The 20,906-nt window shown below is 28.9% G+C and overlaps 1 protein-coding gene across 1 annotated transcript in view; it reads left to right on the forward strand.

The window, feature by feature from the left end:
• Positions 1–2,508: 2,508 nt before the first annotated feature.
• The window catches only part of LOC113388436 (mediator of RNA polymerase II transcription subunit 12-like), a 284,310-nt gene continuing 265,912 nt past the window's right edge, over positions 2,509–20,906 (forward strand). The window contains exon 1 of the mRNA XM_026625813.1: positions 2,509–2,566. Coding sequence (XP_026481598.1) covers positions 2,554–2,566 — 13 coding nt within the window. The 5' untranslated portion in view covers positions 2,509–2,553. The remainder of the gene's footprint in view (positions 2,567–20,906) is intronic.

Below are 20,906 nucleotides of genomic sequence, written 5' to 3' on the forward strand. Positions count from 1 at the left end.
ATAAATGTGTTCCGAGTAATTTAAACTTTAGTGTAATATGTATCAAAGAGCGCTAATGTAAAAATACCAAAAATACCGGTATTTTTGAGGTAAATACCGGTAAAAATACCGCCGAAAAATCGGGCGGTTTACCGGTAATTCGGTATACAAAAATCTAACGAATCTCCAAAAAATGGGCACAATTTCTTAAACTTTGGCAAATATCTTGTATAATTATTTGAAAACCTGCTAAATCATATATATTATTGGAAAGCTTATTAAATTATCTTTTCATCTATGTATACAAAAGTACAGCACTCTATTACAAAATATAGCGAAAAACTTACTTAAACTTGAAACATTGTAGGAAACAATTTTAACCCCGAAACTTTACTGGTACATTTTTTTAAACTTGGGTAATTAACTTGTAAAATTATCTATCTATCTATTAAATATATCTATTATCATTTAAACTATATATACAAAAATATAGCATTCTATTACATAATATTGCAAAACAGCTAACCAAACATGAAACTTGTAGCAAAATTTTAACGAAACCCCAAAAAATGAGCAAAAATTCTTAAACTTCGGAAAATATCTTATAAAATTGTTTGAAAACCTGCTAAAATTATATATATATTTATATTTATATATATATATATATATATATCATTGGAAAGCTTATAAAATTATCTTTTCATCAATGCAAGTAAAAGCATAGCATTCTTTAGCAAAATTTGGTGAAAACATTCGTATTAACATACAGCTTCAACTTACATACTGTAAAAATGTCATACATTTGCTGTGCATTCAGGTATTTCACACATAAATTGCAACGCCACTCGTATGTTATGAAGCTGAGTCAGAAACACCCTGTTATCTAACATCACTTTTTTGACATTTGTGTGGTTTTTGCGTTATGTTTTTTATCTGATAACCCTAGAAATACGTCTCACTGCATCACAACCGCATGGCTTTCGACCACTCTTGACTCTATATATGATTAATACAAATTTTGTTTTAACACGATTAATTCATTACATAAATTATGGAAAGAATTTTTGGTCCAGCAAGACGCTACCAAACTAAGTTAAACAAAACTCCACCAATATTTGTTTACAATGTCAATAAACCAGATATAGGGACTGATTCTGCCACGTAACTGTAAAACTTGCATACATTATGCTACTGAATCACATTGAATATTGTTAAAATATCATGCATTTGCTGTACATTAAGGCGTTTTACACATAAACTGCAACGTCACTCGTATGTTATGGAGCTGGGTCAGAAATACCCTGTTATCTAACATCGTTTTTATGACATTTGTGTGGTTTGTACATCCATTTTATCTTTAATTTTTTTCTACAGCAGTAATGGGCCAAATCTGTCGTAGACTAGGCCAATGTTATGGCAAGGCTATGTTACGCAGCATTTTTTATATAAAGTGGTAGTAAAAACAGTCAGAATGCTATGTAGTTGGTGTGCATGCAGGCGACACACATAAAATATTGCCTGAAAAATGCACAAACGCCAAAAAAAGAATCTTACCATAAGTGCACCTTTACGACGTGTCATAATAACACGAGCGAAAAGTTAGGTTTTAAGTGTGAAACACCTGACTGCATAGCATATATTTTGTCATTTTTAGTACCATTTTATATGAAAACAAGCAGCGTAACATATGGATGCATAACATTGGTCTATTTTATGCCCATAAATTTCGAAACCATATCATAGAATCCACATCTCTAATCTTTACAGAGTCAAAATCCAAATGTAGCATTTTTAAAATATTCCGTGTATTCAATAATTGCAAATTCAAAATGAGCAATAATTAAAACCCAATGAAAATGTTCAATGAATTTAAAAAATCCAGACGTGGAAATAAAAAAAAAAATAAAATGCTTTGTTATTTTAAAAAATTAAAATGTGCAAGGTTTTAATCCTTCTCACTCGGATGCCGCCGCTCTGGCGGCAACATTCATATAGATGTCGGAATTAGCGAGTGGAAAGGGTTAATTGATACCATTCTATCAGAATGGTACATTTGAAATAAAAAATGGAAATAACTTTTAATATATTATTTAACTATCCAAGAAGATTGAAAAGAAAAGCGCCACTGGATTTAAGCCAACAACTCTCCTGATAAAAAAATGGAAATGACTTAATCATTACTGATAAGGAATTATTTAATAAGTAAATAGTTAACAATAAATTATTGTGTATTTTATATCGAATGGAAAAACAACTACTGAGTTGTTTTTTACAACATGCCATTGTAGTATACAATGTTCCTTTTCGGCTGACTATTGTAAATTCATCGAATTTATTGAATGTCCTTTACTGGACAGTTGTAAATAAAAGAGATAATAAAAAAAATATTTAGGGGTTAGTTATCTGTATTTATTTTTACAAAACTTGCCTTAAGGATTAAATTCTTCTGACCTTCTACATATAATTTTTTTATTTTTCAGATATCGATGACTACGCCAATGTGTTTTTACGCAATACAGGAAAAATGTACTCAGACTATAAGTAGTGTGAATTTATATACTGCGACTACGACTGATGGTATGCTCTGGTAAGTCAAGTACATACATACATTTCGTTTTTACCATTTGAATGTTATTTTTCGATAAACATGAAACCATAACTATGACTCAGTAAAGAAAATGTTGTCCTTTCAAAAACCAATTCGGAAAAATGCGAGCGCCATTTCCCAAATTTATAACACACTTTCGAATATTTGAAATTCACTTTTCACATTTTCCCAAACTTTCGAAAAAAGAATCCAGGAGGGAACCTGGATTTATTAATATTATCCTGAACTGGATTATTCATTTAAAAAATAAACTTTGAATAATTATTTCTAACAAAAAGTGTTGTAAAATAACACTAGTTTAGGTTTTTCGACAGTGCGTTAATTGGCGTTTAATAATAAAAAAAATTATCAGGGACCAATTCTCCGATAAAATAAAAATGCTATGGTAATGTTATGTTAAGGGTCTATATTTATATCAGTTGGTAGTGACAAACTGTGAATAATCTACATATTTGCTGTGCGATCAGACGTTTTACACATAAAACCTAACCTCCAAAACGCACTCCAAACAATTTTATAATAAGTGCAACTTTCTGATAAGGCATACGTGAAGTTAGGTTTAGTGTGTAAAACGCCTGATAGCAAATACTTTCATAGCTTTTTGACAGTTTGTGACTATCAATTCATACGAAGATAAACCCGTAACATAGTGTTACCTAATTATTACTAAAAATTATATAATTAAAATACAGTATCTTAAATCAAAACTTCTAGAATTCAAATTAAAAAATCAGACTCAGAATGCTCAATATTTTCCAACAAACGTAAATTTTCAATAATGAGAAAAATGTGTATTATAATATTTATTTACTAAATATTTATTATAATATTTATTCACTATTAGGTTCAGATTGTTCGATATTTTAAAAAAAAGTAGATTCCTTAATTAGAATATAATCTAATTCACTATTTTCAATAATTTACGAAAACTGTAAATTTTCAACAATTTGTTAGAAAAAAATCGGTTTCAGAATGTTCAATAATTTTAAAAAAATCTAATTTTTTTACAAAAAGAAAAATATCAGGGTCAGAATGATTTAAAAAAGATAGTTTCAATAAATAGAAAAAATTGAGTATGTTCAATAATTTACAAAAAATCTAAGATTCAATAATTAGAAATAAATAGGATCGGAAAATTCAATGGATCTAAATATATTGACAATTTTTAATAATTATAAAAATAAACAAGTTTAGAATGTTTAATAATTTAAAAAAATGTGAATTTTTAATAACTGCTTCAGAATATTCAATAATTTCAAAAGTTGTCAAAAAATGACAATTTTCAATAATAAAAAAAAAATCGGTTTCAGATTTGACAAGAATTTAGACAAAAAACAGTTTCAGAATGTTCAATAATTTACAAAAAATTTCCATTTTCAATAATAAGCAAAAAATCAGTTTTTGAATGTTCAATAATTTACGAAAAATGTAAATTTTTAACAATTAGAAAAAAATCGGGTTTAGATTGTTCAATAATTTAAAAAAATAGTTTCAAAAAGTAGAAAAAATCGAGAATGTTCAATAATTTACAAGAAATCTAAAATTCAATACTTAGAAAAAAAATCAGGTTCAGAGAGTTCAATAATTTCCAAAAAAATGTAAATGCAAAAACTTTCTAAGTCCAAAAACGACAATTTTCAATCATTTGAAATAAAACAAGGTTCAGAATGTTCAATAATTTTCAAAACATCTAAATTATCAACGTCAGCAAAAAATCAGTTTTAGGAAGATCAATAATTTAACAAAAAATATAAAATTCCAATAATTAGCAAAAAAATTGAGTTCAAAATTACAAAATTCAAGTTTTCAGAAAAAAAAATCCAAATTTTCAAAAAAAAATCAAGTTTTCAAAAAAAAAATCCAATCTACAAAAAATCTAAAATTTGATAATTAGAAAATAATCAGGTTCAGGAGGTTTAATAATTAAAACAAAACGAAATTTCTAACAACTGCTTCAGAATGCTATAATTTTCAAATAATGTAAATTTTTAATAATTCTCAAAAAAAGGGTTCAGATGGTTCAATCATTACCAAAATAAGTATATTTTTAATAATTAGAAAAAAAATCAGGTTCAGAATGTTCAGATAATTTCCAAAAAATGTTAATGCTCAATAAATAGAAAAAAAATCAGGTTAAGCAGGTTCAAAAATTTCCAAAAAATTTAAATTTTCACCAATTAGAAAAAAAATCACTTACAGAATGTTCAATAATTTAAAAAAAGAATTTCAAAAATTAGTAAAAAAGCATATTCAAAATGTTCAAAAAATTACAAAAAATGTAACTCTTCAATAACTTTCTTTCAGATTGTTCAATAATTTTCAAAAAATGTAAATGTTCAATAATTAGGAAAAAATAGGTTGAGAATAATTTAAAAAAAATATAATTTTTTAATAGAATACAAAACGTTCTCATATTTGGAAAACATCTAAAAATGCAATAACAAAAAAAAATCTACATTATCAAAACTATCAGCCCTGACCAAGAAGTAGGGCTTGTCTTGCAAAAATACGGGTACTCGGATCGAATCCTGGTCGAGTACTAAAGCAAAATTTACTAGTCGTTTGTAGCATTTTGCCAAAAAATTGTTTTCACTTTTTCATAGACTAACAAATTATTATTTAACAATATTTGTGATAATATAATGATAATATAGTCCACAGTCCACACCGATGTGAATAGAATGGTGTTATTGGTTTGTCGATCGTCAAAAAACGACTTTGAAAAAGGGGGCCACTTTTACATGTTTTCAATGCTACGGATTTGAAATTTGGTATGTCGAATTTTCTCGAAAATACCTATAAAATGGCATCAAAATCATTCAAATACCAGGGTGGGGCAAATTCTGTATGGAAACTCGATCAGACCCTTTCTCATTCACTTGTGAGGAAACAAAATTAGCAAATCGGATTTTCTGGTTAAATCAGACAATAATGAAAAATAAATAAAAAACTGAGAAATATTTGATTATAATTACATTATATTAAATCAAATTATTTTATAATTCAAAAAAATCACAGAAGACTTTGTTCTAAAATCTAAAACATTCACTGGCAAATGACAATTGGCAACAAATCCATCAAACCACAAACGTACCAAACATACCAAACATACCAAACACAATTTACCAATTCACCAATATCCCTTAAGTTCCTCCAACATCATCATTCTTATAAACCAGTTCAAAATATACCCCACCATCCACCATCTCCTGTACAGACTTATAAACTTTGCCCGGTTGCGGCAATCCCAATCGAAACACGTTGACGACCTGCACCTTCGTTCGAATTTCCTTTCCCTGGGCGTCCAAGGGCCGTTGGTTCAGTATCAAGGGCAACTCCCGATGGCACTTCTCTTTCGGGATAATTGGCAGATGGAATTTCTGGAGCAGGCGGGAGACGCGGGCCATCGCTCCGTGGAGCAGGCCGAATTGCCTGAAACTTGGGGAGTGGTGTTGGAGGGCGCGTTGTTGGAGGAGGGTTGCGCGTTGTTGGAGTCTTCTGGCGGCTAAAGCAACTGAAAGGGAGGAAATTGTGAGAAGTAGTGGTTGGTGGTAGTTTGCCTTAAGGCAAGTTGCATAAAATTCTTGATACGTATACAAAATTAACGTGATCAATAAGAATCGAGATTCAACTTCAAGAATAAAATTCGTTCTTTCACTAGATCAATTGATGAATGAGATTTCCAATTAATGTTTTTTGATGTGTGTGTATATATGTGGATACAATTTTTGGTGATGATTTTGGGTGCACAGAGCGACCGATTCGAATGATTTGAATTGTGAGAATGATTGTTGTAGGTGCGGATAGTAGTTGTTGGTGGAATTTTGGCTTAAAGCAAATTGCATAAAATAAGAATCGAGATTCAGCTAAAACGTTCTTGCAAAAAATAAAATTCTGTTTTCACTAAAAATTGATCAATAAGATTTCCAATTGATGTCGTTCAAGCATACTCATAATGATGTGTGTTTATGTGTGTGTGTATGTGGATTTAATTTTTCGTCGGAAATTTCGGGCTCACGAATCAACCGATTTGAATGATTCGAAAAACATTCGACTTCTATTGATGGAAAGACAATGTTCCATGTTCTATATTCCATGTTTTTTTTTAAAAAATCGAGCCATTGTAAAATGATGCGAGTCTTCCCAAAAAAGTATTGCAAGTATTTCCAAAAAAATGTTGCAAGTTTTCAAATGAAATTTCGATTTTTCAACTTCCAAGTTTTTGAAAATAAAGTTTCAAGTTTTGAAAATAGAGTTTCAAGTTTCGAGAATAGAGTTTCAAGTTTTGAGAATAGAGTTTCGAGTTTTAAAAATAGAGTTTCAAGTTTTGAAAATAGAGTTTCGAGTTTTAAAAATAGAGTTTCAAGTTTTGAAAATAGAGTTTAAAGTTTTGAAAATAGAGTTTAAAGTTTTGAAAATAAAGTTTAAAGTTTTGAAAATAGAGTTTAAAGTTTTGAAAATAGAGTTTAAAGATTTGAAAATAGAGTTTCAAGTTTTGAAAATAGTTTCAAGTTTTGAAAATAGTTTCAAGTTTTCGAATTAAAAATTCCAAGTTTTTTTTTAAACAAAATTGCACGTTTTTAAAATAAAGTTTCAAGTTTTTGAATAAAAGTCTAAGTATTCCAAAAAGTCCATATTTCTTAATATTCAAATATTTAAATGTTTTGAAAATTTTCATAAATCTTCAAAAAAATTCAAAATTCTCAAAAAATATCTAATTTTTTGTGAGCTTTAATAAATTTTAAATAACAGTACGGGAAGTTCCAGCAATTTGCCTCAAAGCAAAATGCCATGCACTACTAGTTATTTCAAAATTTAATTTGTTTTAAATTTTCCAAAAAAAAAAAATTTTTTTGATTATTGAAATTGATTCGGATATTAATTTTAATTCTAGATAAATAAATTATAGAAATGTATTTTTTTTTAGATTGAAAATTCTAAAAATTACCCAGGCTAAACACGGTCTAAGTGACAACTTGGTACAAATGTTTTCGCAAGAGCGTTTATATTGCACTATACTGGAGCTCTTTTTCAATTTTCTGAAAACTATTGAAAAATGTGAAAATGCCGCCAAGCTAATCACTGTATAAGTGAAAATGTCGCACAGAATTATTTGCAAATGCATAGTAGACTGTGACTATACGGGGGATCAGATTTTTCAATTTTGTGCAAATTAGGCAACTATTTTTTTTTAAATTGAATTCGAAATGAAATGACGATTGTTAATGTTCTGGAGATAAATTGATTTACTTATGATTTACGTTTGATTTGCTCAGATATAACAATAAGATAGCAATAAAAATAGTGAAAGTTACAGTATTTGTAATAATATATTTGAAAACGTTTAAAATTTCTCGAATATTTCATTACGGTGCGGGAAGTTCCAGCAATTTGCTTCAAGGCACGATGCCATACACCACTAGTTTGAAATTGAATTAAACATGATAAATTGACTTATGATTTACATGTGATTTGCTCGCAGTGTTAATTCGGATGTAACAAGATACCACAAATAATTAAAGATACAGTATTTATAATAATCTATTTGAAAACGTTTAAAATATCTCGAATATTTCATTACGGTACGGGAAGTTCCAGCAATTTGCCTTAAGGCACAATGTCATACACCACTAGTTTTGTACTTAATATGTATTTTGTTATCTATAATGTATTGATTTCAAATTTCAAATCATAGTATTGCCAGTTACCAAAAGCCCTATATATCATTCTCGCTCTAACATATGACGACAGAAAGAGATAGACGAGCAAAACGAAGCAAAGACTGAAGTGAAGTTTGCTGATATTTTGAACCGTGTAGATTTATTTTATTAAAATTGAATTAAATATTAAAAAATAGGTTTTGTGCAGTGAATAATGGTTTTGTGTAGTTATATACTATTAAAAATATTGTTTTAATTTATTTTAATTAATTTACCTGGGTCTTGTGAAGAAGTTCCAGCTATTATTCCATCTTCAGAAGGTTCATAGTCAAAAATTTTCTGAAGCCTCTTATCTATTATACGTCTTTCTTCTTCATCAGAGGAAGAACTTTCGCAATCCAACCACTTAATAGCTCTGTTAATAAATAATAATATTACTAAATAAGTTAAAAAAATATATATTATTATTGTTATTTACTTACTTTCTCTCAGACATCTTGGGATGAAGAATTATCCAAATTTCTTTACCAAAATGTCTTACTTCAAGTGTACGAAAACAGTGTATTAACTATTTCCACTTAAATTCTTTTTTCGAGTGTTTTAATAAAGATATTATTAATGAAATATTGCAATCAATAATTCTTTATGAAAATTTTTCAACGCGAACTTAAATGGAGGAAAATTTGTTCGCCTTTTGTTTTTATTTTGGTGTTGCCAGGGTGGAAATATTATGGATTGGTATTGCCGAATGTTGGGAAAATTTTGAACGGTTAAAATATTTGAATTTGAAAAATTTGAAATATGAAAATTTAGTTATTATAAGTTTTTTTGATTGATTTTGAAAATCTTTCTGAATGTTTCGATAAACAGTTGAATTAATTTTATCTAATTATCTAAATCGCAATTTAAAAATTTAAATATGTAAAGATTTAGTTATTATAAGTCTCTTTCGTTCTAAGGCAAAATGCCACTTACACCTATTATAAATAGTATTCTTAATAGTTTTTGCTTATTGTTAGTGTATTATTAATAGTTTACATAATTTGTAAATTACAATGTTCGTTCATTGAAGGTCCATTTTTAAAATAAAGATTTTTTGGCCAGCTCGATAACAAGCAGTATGACACTAAACTTATACTTGATATTTTTGTAGGATGAATATTTGTAGAATAAATAGAACGTTTTCAGACTATCTAGAACAATTCCATCAGATGATCGGGCTATTTAAAATATTTTCAAACCATTTAGACCATTTTCAGACCATCTAGAACGCTTTCTGAGTACCTAAAACGTTTTTTAATATTCATTATTATTATCAGATTATCATTTTAAGTGATATAAACAATTTTTTTGAAAATCTAGAGCATTCCTAAAATATGTAGAACGTTTTCAAACTATCTGTTATATTTCTGGGACTTATCTAGATTGTTTTCTGATTATCTGAAATATTTAAAGATCACTTAGAGCATTTTCAGAATATCTCGAATATTTTCAGGATATCTAGAACATTTATAGAATATCTAAAAACATTATTTTCATATCAATTAGAACATTTTCAGGCATTCCAGACTAAAGCATTTTGAGACTATTTAGACCATGTATAACATTTTTAGATTATCCAGAACATTTTCAGGTTTCTAAACTATCTACAAAAGTTTTAGACTATCTAGAACGTTTCTGGAACTATCTAGAGCATTTTTAAAATATCCAGAATATTTGCTGAATATCTACAACTTGTTTAAGTTAAAAATTTTAACTACGTATATGGAAATTTTTCAAGATATTTGGAACATTTTCAGACTATCTAGAACATTTTTAGGGCTAACTAGAACATTTTTAGGGCTAACTAGAACATTTTTAGGGCTAACTAGAACATTTTTAGGGCTATGTAGAACTTGGTAGGGCTATCTAGAACATTTTAGGGACCATCTAGATTTTTAGACTTTCTAACGTTTTTTTGGACTATCTAGAACGTTTTCAGACTTTCTAGAATATTTTAGGGCTATCTAGAACATTTTGAGGGCTATGTAGAATGTTTTCAGACTATCTAAAACATTTTCTGGACTAACTAGACTTTCAGACTTTTTAACGTTTTTTTGGACTATCTAGAACGTTTTCAGACTTCGTAGAATATTTTGGGGCTATCTAGAACGTTTCTAGGGCTATCTAGAATGTTTTTAGACTATCTAGAATGTTTTCAGACCATCTAGAGTACTTTTATACCATCTAGAACATTTTAACACTATCTAGAACATTTTGACTTTATATCACTTTCAGACTTTTCAACATTTTTTGTTCTATCTAACACGTTTAGGTCTTAGTATAACAGTATTAGTGCTATCTAGAACATTTTCAGGGCCATCTAGAACATTTTTTGAGACTATCTAGAATATTTTCATACTATCCAGAACATTTTTAGGAACTAGTATTGTCCATAACGTTTTCAGGCTACTAAGAAAATTTTTAGACCATTTAGAACACTTTCATACCACCTAGAACATTTTAAGACTATCCAGAACATTTTGACTTTTTAATACTTTCAAACTTCATAACATTTTCAGACTTTTTAACATTTTTTGGGCTGTCTAGAACATTTCTAGATTATCTAAAACATTTTTAGGGCTGTCTAGCCCATTTTCAGGGCCATCCAAAACATTTTAGAACTATCTACAATATTTAGGGCTATCTAGAACATGTTTATGACTATCCAGAACATTGTCAGGGGACTATCTTGAACTTTTTTAGGGACTATCTTGAACTTTTTCTAGGGACTATCTTGAACATTTTTAGGGACCATCTTGAACATTATCAGACATTTTAAGACTATCTAAAATGTTTTCAGAACCATTTTAAGACTATTTAGAACCTTTTCAATCTATAAATTTTATTTTCAATTATTAACTTCCCGTAGGGTAAGTTATAGTAATCGCAAAAAAATCGAAAATGAAATTTTTTATATATCTTTACGTTTCAAAGGTTTCTGAACATTTTGGCATACCTTAGAAAAAATGGATGTATGTGTGTGTGTGTGTGTGTGTGTGTGTGTGGTGTATGTGTGTGTGTATGTGTGTGTGTATGTGTGTGTGTATGTATGTATGTGTGTGTATGTATGTGCGGATACAAATTTTCGTCGACGATTTCGGGAACACGGATCAACCGATTTGAATAATTCAAAAAACATTCGATTCGTATTGATAAGGAGACGTGCTGATTAGTTTTTGGCGAAGGCAGGTCTAGCCGTTCCGAAGATACGGGGCAAAAAGTGCCGAAAACGGTAACTCAGTTTTTAAGAGAACGGAGCGTCCGATTTGAATAATTCAAAAAACGTTTCACTTGTATTGACAAGATGAAGAATCGATAAAATTTTCATGAAGGTAGGTCTAGCGGTTTCGGAGATATGGAGGAAAAAGTAAAAAAATGAGCCATTTGGCGGTCAAAAATGATCATTAGACATATGCACATCAAATTATCAGATATTTTATAGAGATTTTAACAATAAGTATACATTTTGTTAACATTCCTATGGGTTCCGTACCAATGCTTATGCGTTAGACAGCGACGCGGCACTTACGCGCTTTATATTTTGTCCCTATGCAGTTAAAACAGTACGATTGCTTTGAAAAAAGTTCAGATCTTCCACAATATGTTAAAATAAAGAAAAATTTTTTTTTCAAAAAAAAAAACAAAAAAAAAATTAAAAAAAAATTTTTTTTAAAAAAAATTTTTTTTTCAAAAAAAAGTAATTTTTTGGCCAATTTATAGTTTCTCAAAAATCTTATTTTTTTCAAAGTAATTTTTTTTCAAAAATGTTAATCGTTTTTAAAAAAATAATTTTTGGTACGGGAAGTTCCAGCAATTTGCCTTAAGGCACGATGCCTTAATTGCCTTAAGACAGAATTCCACTTACAGCTAGTTATAAAAAAAAGTTTTCAGGCAATTCTCGCTTATCCAATTGATACTCCCTCAGGGTAGCGTAAGTTGTAGGAAGTCGCTTTAGAAGTTTCACTTCAATAAACAAAACATTCTCGGTGTATATTTATATATAGTAAAATTACAACGGATTTTTTATTTAAATGAATAATGTTAAATAATAAATTTTTTGCGATATTACTATATGATATATGTTAGAAAAATAACGCAACCTTTTAGCAAGTCACACTATAAGTATAACTTGAAAAAAAACGCAAACTAATCTTACATTAGTACTTATTAACAATCCCAATTATAATGAAACTCTTTAGGAATTATTGTACCAGGGGTACTCAAGTCGAATCCTGGTCGACGAAAATAAATTGATATAGACTTGAACGGATTGATAGTCTTAAAAAATTGCGCTAAAAATAAAGAAAGTAGTAAAATAATAAACAAAAATAATGTAATAATAAAAAAACATAAATATTTTTAAAATATTTATTACAAAAATATTATAACATAAGCCCCCAGTACATCAATAAATTTCTTTATCCTCGATTATAATTCTCTTGAAGTTTATTGATACGATGACGTACAGCCACAATCCGAATTCTGGTTTTCTAAAATAACAGTTTTTTGTCTGGTCCAGCACCGTATTTTTGTACCTGTACCTGTACCTGTGTCTTGTACCTGTACATCACTATACATACATACATACATACATACATACATACATACATACATAGAGAGAGACATAACACTACATACATACATACAGATAAAATAATTCGATACCTGACTGAGTGACTCAGAGTCCTCGACGCGACCGCATCCATCTTCTCGGTAATCGCTTCTTCGGCTAAAATCATTGAAGGTAAAGGATTTTTTTATTGGGTACTATGTAAGAAAAGAACTCTACCGAAGAAATCATCGAAAAAAAATTTGGTTCAGCAAGACGCTACCAGACTAAGTTACACTAAACTCCAATATTTTGTTTACAACGTCGATGATTCAAATATAGGGACTGACTCTGCCACATAACAGAAAAATGTTATGGCAAGGCCGTGTTATGCTCCAACTTGCATATATTATGCTACTAAATCATACTGCATACTGTCTAAATGTCCTGCATTTGCTGTGCATTCGGGCGTTTTACACGTAAACTGCAACGTCACTCGTATGTTATGAAGCTGAGTCAGAAACACCCTGTTATCTAACATCGTTTTTTTGACGTTTATGCGGTTTCTACGTTAAGTTTTCTATCTTACAACTTGAGAAATACGCTTGACTGCACAGCAACCACATGGCTTTTGTCCAATTTAGTATGGAAAGTTCTTCATACTACCATCTTGCAATTAGTAATAGTAAAGAATTTTTTTTTTATAAGGTACTGTAAGAAAGAACTCTTCCGGAGAAAACTGGGGAGCAAACTTTAGATTTTGTCGACCAATGTTATGGCAAGGCTATGTTACGTAGCAGTTTTCATATAAAGTGGTACTAAAAGCAGTCAAAATGTAATTGTGGTTTTACAGGCGTTTAAAATATAAAACCTAAACAAATGTGAAAAAAAGAGTGCGCGTAAGGTTCACACGCGATTGAAATAAAACTTATTTGCTACTGTACAAGATGGCTTTTAAGTAAAAATAAATACATCATATAACAATTTTTGAATAATGTTTATTAGTGCACACATTTATCAGTGTATTTCGAAAATTGATTAGTCTAATTAATATTATATTATTAAAATATTATTACCTGCCCCAGATATAGCTTTTCCTCTGATAAATAATATAATATTTTGACTTTAACCTTCTTTATTAATTTTATTACTTTCAAGAAGAGCTTTAGTAAAAAGAGTAGATGGAATGCCTTATGTACTAAGTTTTCATACTCATCATAAAAGAAAAACATGTAGGGCTTCCTCTAAACTTTCAAAAGTGTCTTAGGCATGTTCGAATAAAACTTGGTTGCTTTAATATTCTTGTTAATATTGTTTTCACAATTTCACTTATCTTGTGATTGTCTTTGAAGAACTTCGTGTAACTAAAATTAGCATACATTCATTGACTGCTAGTATTTTTTTTTACTTTTTCGCTGGCGATACAGTATCATTCTTTAAACAGCTGTAATATCTGTCTTGACTAAAAAATATTTTTCATTTTAATAACTTCAAACATTTATAGAAACTGCGAATAATATAGAAATAATTTCTAATCAATAAACTTACGTTTAGTACACGGCACAAATGTTTAATTTGTTTTATTATTTTCAAGGAACAGGGTGAAATATTCTTCTGATTCAGGCATTTTTCATTAAATCAAAATTTGTACTACGATGTAACTTTAAAAATGTTTATTTATCTATGCCGATTTCCTTGTTGATATCGGTACGCATATAACGACAGATCTCTATTCACTCGGCATTTAAAAAATCTTTTAAGACTTGTCGTAGGGCCGTAATATTTTAGTATGATCTACAAGACTATGGTATCTACAGTCGAAAAAAAATCATAAAAATCGTCGAAAAAATTTTTTTAACACGACATAAAATTAACAAGTCGGAGTTCTTGATGAAAACATGAACTTCTCCTTCGTGACGTTATTAAATATAAATATAAATTTTAGTATGATATATAATTTATATCTGAAAAGGTTTTTATCTATTTTTTACACCAATCACATATCCACAAACACATTTTTTTTAATTTCACCCTTTTTTAATGGTAAGCTAATTTGGATTATTATTCTCTATTAAATATTTACTTAAATCAATGAACTTCTATGCGATTAAACTGTGCTATTTACTAGATCGTAAGTAGTAATTTAATTGTATAACGTAGTAAGTTACTAGTTGTATAAAGTAATTTGAATATCTGTATCTATCAATTTTGATGTCAAAGGATTCAGATTGACTTTAAAGGTGGAAGAAACATAAAAATGGTAAATCTTTTTTGGCAGAAACAAGATATCCTTTTAGATTCAAGAAGGTTTCAAGAAAAATGTTCGACTGAAGCATGTAGTTCTTTCCATTTTCATGGAACCAAGTCAAACTATTCCTAAGCCATATAGTCCATCATTACTATCCATTACATGCCGGAACAACTACTGGTGATACTGGTTTTAGAACAAGAAAAGTGTGCTTTATTAGGGCATTTAAAATGTTACCAGTTCCTGACTTTGTGATGGGCCCTCGGGGCAAAAACGGGATTACAAGCCGCTTCTGCTTTTTATTACGACGATACGATGGAATAGTGAATATATAGTGCCGATTTTATTATACCAGTAGCCAGATGGGTAATGGAGAAGGTCAAGTTTTATTGGAAGAATCGGTAAATTACGCCACGAAATAAAAATTTGATTTGTGATCGTTTTGGCAATTTTAGAATCATGGATTAATATGCATTTTTGATGTAGTTTAAGGATATAGTCTGTCAACTTTAAAAACGAGCAAACTTTTTTTTGTATTAATTTAGACAAAGCTACAGACGTTTGCGAGCTATATATGATGGACTTATGCATAAGTACATTAAAAAATCACTTTTAACCCTAAATTTCCACCCTCTTAACCCGTTACAGTAAATACACTAGTAGTCAATGGATAATGTAGAAGGTCAAGTTTCATTAAAAGATTTGGTAAATTATACCAGGAGATGAAAATTGGTTGATCGAAACAAAGATTTCTGTACTGGAGAAATAAATTTATATGTACTGGAATTTTTTATTTGCTGGAAGAGCGTTCTTGCTATTTTGGATATATTACTCGATAGCACATAATAGACATACTCGATTAAAAAATCATAACTCTATCGTGATCTATTAAATTCAAAAATAACAAGTCTTTGAAAACTTACATGCAAAATTTATAAACAAAATCAGTGGCCTATATAAATTTGAGTTAAGTTGGAGAGAACAGTATCAAAAAGAGCAATAATATTTTTTTTTAAATATTACAAAATTGTTTATTTATATTATGATTTTTTTTAAATTATTTGAAAGTTATGATGAATATTTGGCATCGTTTGTTTCAGTAGAGAATATTATAATAATGATACAGACTCAAAATGTGGTAGTTAGCCTATTTTAGATAGATTATTATTTAATATAAATACATACTCTAGTATTCTAGTGTATTCTACAAACTTCTTTGTATATGTTTATAAGAGTATTTTTTTTAATTAGATTTTTTTTTTGATGATGTTATTTTTTTCAAAATAATTTTTTTTTTACTTTTAAATTTTTTGGAATTCAAAAAAAACGTTTTTTCAATTTTTTTGAAAATTTCGAAATATTCTCAAATATTTGTAAGAAATCGTTCTTTTTTTAAAATTTTTCAAAATTTCTTGAAAATTTGATTTTTATTGAAAATTTTGAATTTTTTTGTTCAATTTTCTGTAAACGCATTTTTGCGCATAGTTTACTCAAGCAAAAGATTTTTTGAATCAATCTAATTGGATGATCCGTTTTCTCAAAAACTGCATGACAAATTTTACACCCTTTGCGCTCCATTCCTCTCCGAAACGACTAGGCGTGCCTTTTGCAAAAACGTCTCGCGATCTAATTTTTCAATCATACAAATTTTTCAATCATACAAATCGTTGTTTAAATCATATACGTAAATTTTAAAATTAAAAAATCTTGGTACTGAACCCAGAAAAATTGACACAAAATGTGTACACATTATTAAAATCTCTATGAAATATCTGATAATTTGATGTGTATATGTCTAATGATGATTTTTGTGCGCCAAATGGCTATTTTTTACATTTTTTACTTGAATTTCCGGAACCGCCAGACCTGCCTGTCCAAAAATTTAAACAGTTCTTCGTTTAGTCAATACAAATAAAATGTTTTTTAAATTACTCAAATCGGACGCTCCTGTTTCTCAAAAACTGAATTACCATTTTTGTTTTTTTTTTGCTTTGTATCTCCGTAACGGCTGGACCTGCCTTTGCCAAAAACTAATCAGCATGTCTTCTTATCAATACGAATTGAATGTTTTTGGAATTATTCAAATTGGTTGATCCGTGTTCACGAAATTGTTGACGAAAATTTGTATCCACACAGGCACACACATACATCAATTCACATTTTTTCTAAGGTATGCCAAAATGTTCAGAAACCTTTGAAATGTAAAGATATATAAAAATTTTCCTTTTAGATTTTTTTGCGATTACTATAACTTAATAATAATCAATAATAATAATCTTACGGAAAGTTGAAAATATGTATGTACTTTTATTTTGGAAATGAATTCATTGAAACCAGTGTTGATAAATTACTTTGTCTGCCAATATCTGCACGAATTTATGTTCTTACATAATTAATAAAAAATGTAACGATCAGAGAAAAAATTAGGATGTAATTTAGGATGAATTAGTAATTAGGATTACTTTAAATTTTGAAGTTGATCAATGAGAAAATAAATTAGTTACATCTTAACAATACATAACTCGATTTATGGTTTATTAGGTCAAAATTTTATATTTTTATTTTAAATTTACTTGTCAAAATTTCCTATAACCTAAGATGTATATAAATGCTCACGATGAGCCGATAAAATTTAAAATCGGTTCAGTAGTTTAGGCGTTCATCGAGAACCTACATCGTGACACGAGGTTTATATATGTAGATGTATACGTTCGTCATATGTACCAAAATTTGACTTCTCAAACGATGTGACCTTTATCTTAATCTTTTATCAATTAGTAAATATTTTTTGGCCCAAGGGCCTATCTTTTATCTGCACTGTTTTATCCCGAGTTCCTTAATTCAAGGACGAAGGCTGCGCATTCCTTCGATGACCGTTGCTGTGCGAACGGTTGCGGATACTTTTTTGGTTAGGGGCCATCGACTGCCGAAAGAATAAATTAACATTTATAAAACTTTAGATACTATTTTGATAAAACATTCTCAAAATAAGATTATAATTTAATATTTATAATGAAGTTAAAAGTAAGTAATTATTTAGTAAGGAAAATTATCATTTAAAGGGAGAAACAATTGTAGAACTAATTGTAAGAATAATTGTGACGATTGATGAATAATAATGATGAAAAACAATTGAATACAACTAAGAATGATAATGGAGTATTTTTCAAATTCAAAATTAGCAATAAAATATTTGAAAAAAATAATATAAAACATAACACATTTATAAAATTTAGAATAAACAATAAAACAAATGTAAAGCTATGAATGAGGAAACATTTATAGAATACAATGAAATAATTGCAAAATAAAGAATGAACGGTGAAATACTTATAATTGTTAAAATAAATAATTTAATTATTTTTAATGAAAAAATTTAATTTTGAAACAGAAAGTTTGTTGAATCTTTCAAATTGGATGCCAAATTCTCTCAAAATCTGTTATATAGTTTGCACATTTAGCTTCGTATCTCCGAAATATTATTTTGGGCCATTACAATAACTTACCCTACGGAAAATTGCGAATAAATATAAATTATGATATAACTAGTGGTGTATGGCATCGTGCCTTAAGGCAAATTGCTGGAACTTTCCGTACCATAATGAAATATTCGAGAAATTACAAATACTGTAACTTTCATTATTTTTGCTGTCTTGTTACATCTGAGTGAGTAAATCAAATGTAAATCAAAAATCAATTTATTCAATTTCAAAAAAATAGTTGCCTTAATAATTTGCACAAAATTGAAAAAGTGCTCCCGTATAGTCACAGTCTAAACGAAATTTGCAAATAATTCTGTGAGACATTTTCACTTATACTGTGCTTAGCTTGGCGGCATTTTCACATTTTTCAATAGTTTCACAAAATAGGAAAAGTGCTCCAGTATCATAAACAGTCTAAACGCACTTGGCTAAACATTTGTACCAGAGTGGCGCTTAGACTGGGTAATTTTTTGAACTTTTAATCCAAAATTACAAGAATATTTTTAGGAAAATAAAAAAAAGATGTAATAATTTTTTATCCTCAAAAACAATTGTTTTGTCAATACAAGCTGAAATTTTTTTGGATCATTCAAATCGAACGCTTAGTTCACTCAAAAACTGCAATTATTTGCACATTTAGCTTCGTATCTCCGAAATTTTATTTTGGGTTATTACAATAACTTACCCTACGGAAAGTTGCGAATAAATATATATTATGATATAAATAAATATACATCATACCTAATACTATATAACTCTGTTTGAATGATAGATTTTTCTTCTATTCAAATACATATAAGAAATCTACGGTCAACAAAATCCGAATATTCATATATATAATGATATGTGATGTACGAATGAATTATGATGGCATAGTTTTTTGTTTATAATAACTTCAACCGGTTTTATATATTCGAAGACTCTAAGATAGAGGAGACCGGGGATTCATATAACACTATACATTTTTAAAGTGATAAAATAAATTATGAACTCCTTTCCAATCGGCTATGTATTATTTAGTTCCAATATACTAACTGATCGAATGATATTGTGGTTATTGACACAGATATTGTCAAAAATTTTAAGTACATTTATATTTCTACATCTGTCTAACTGAATTATATAATTCCATTACTTTATCTTATATTATTTTAATTTTTGGCACATCTGAGCTGCTTTTCGGCAATAATAATGTAAACATTACATTTTTTTATTCATAATCATGAATATATTACATTCTAATATTGTCTAGGCTCATAAGTAAATTGAAATTTTTGACAGGTGACAGTTCTCATCTGTCAGAATGTTTTCAATGTCAAACAATGATATGTTGTTTTTTGCAATTTTGTCCATTTATTTCCACAATATTACTATAGTTTTATGATTCGAGACATCTCAAACATTTTCCTTAACAAACTCCAAAAAGATTTATCAAAATTAGAATAACCGATTAGCAGGTGTTTGCATTCGTAGAGCCGTACAAAAGAATTTTATATATAAGATTGTATATCTTATATGTAAAATTCTTCTGTACGGTTGTATGATTTTATATTTTCTTAAACGGTTATTCGGGATTTTTTTAGGATTTTGTGATTAGGGGCCGTTCAAGTATTACGTAAGCATTATAGGGGGGGGGGGGGGGTTATTGATTTGCTTATTTTGGTTATTTTGGGTAAGAAATTTGCTTAATTTTGCTGACAAAGGGGAGGGAGGGTTAAATAATCGTAATAAATCGGCTTATGTAATACTTGAACGATCCCTTATAGCAAGGATGAGCAACCCGCGGCCCGCGGGCCGCATGCGGCCCGCCGGAGGTTTTTCTGCGGCCCGCCAAGCATTTCTCAACAACAGATTATTTTTCTAGATATTTTTTCAAATACGGATGTAAAGATTAATTTTGTTGTCAGTCAAATACTGGTAAAAACTGTTGTTCGCAGAAATACCATTTCCTGGTAAAATAAATGTTAATTTAAATATTAGTTCAACAATATTGCTAGAAAAATTGAGATTTGTCACGATTCCAAATGGTCAAAGCAAACAAAACAGCTGTTTTCATTAAATGTTTTCTTCGCCATTTACCATGCAAAATAATACAGATTTAGAAAATTCATTTTTTCAGTAAACATCGCAATTTTTTATAAATCTCATGTCAGCCCTGAAAAATTTTCGCTTTTGAAAAAAACTCAAATCAAATTATGATAAATTATTTTTTGTAAGTACGTATGTGTTCGAACCATTACACAGATCCACAAAAGAAAATTCGTTGGATAATAATTCATTCATTGAGAAAAAATGCTAGATTGAAGATTGTGCCAGTTTTTAAATGTTTTTCCATATT

This window comes from Ctenocephalides felis, unplaced genomic scaffold, assembly GCF_003426905.1.
Source record: "Ctenocephalides felis isolate EL2017-DRISC unplaced genomic scaffold, ASM342690v1 CF-g0.4_SCAFFOLD_03572, whole genome shotgun sequence".
Taxonomy (NCBI): domain Eukaryota; kingdom Metazoa; phylum Arthropoda; class Insecta; order Siphonaptera; family Pulicidae; genus Ctenocephalides; species Ctenocephalides felis.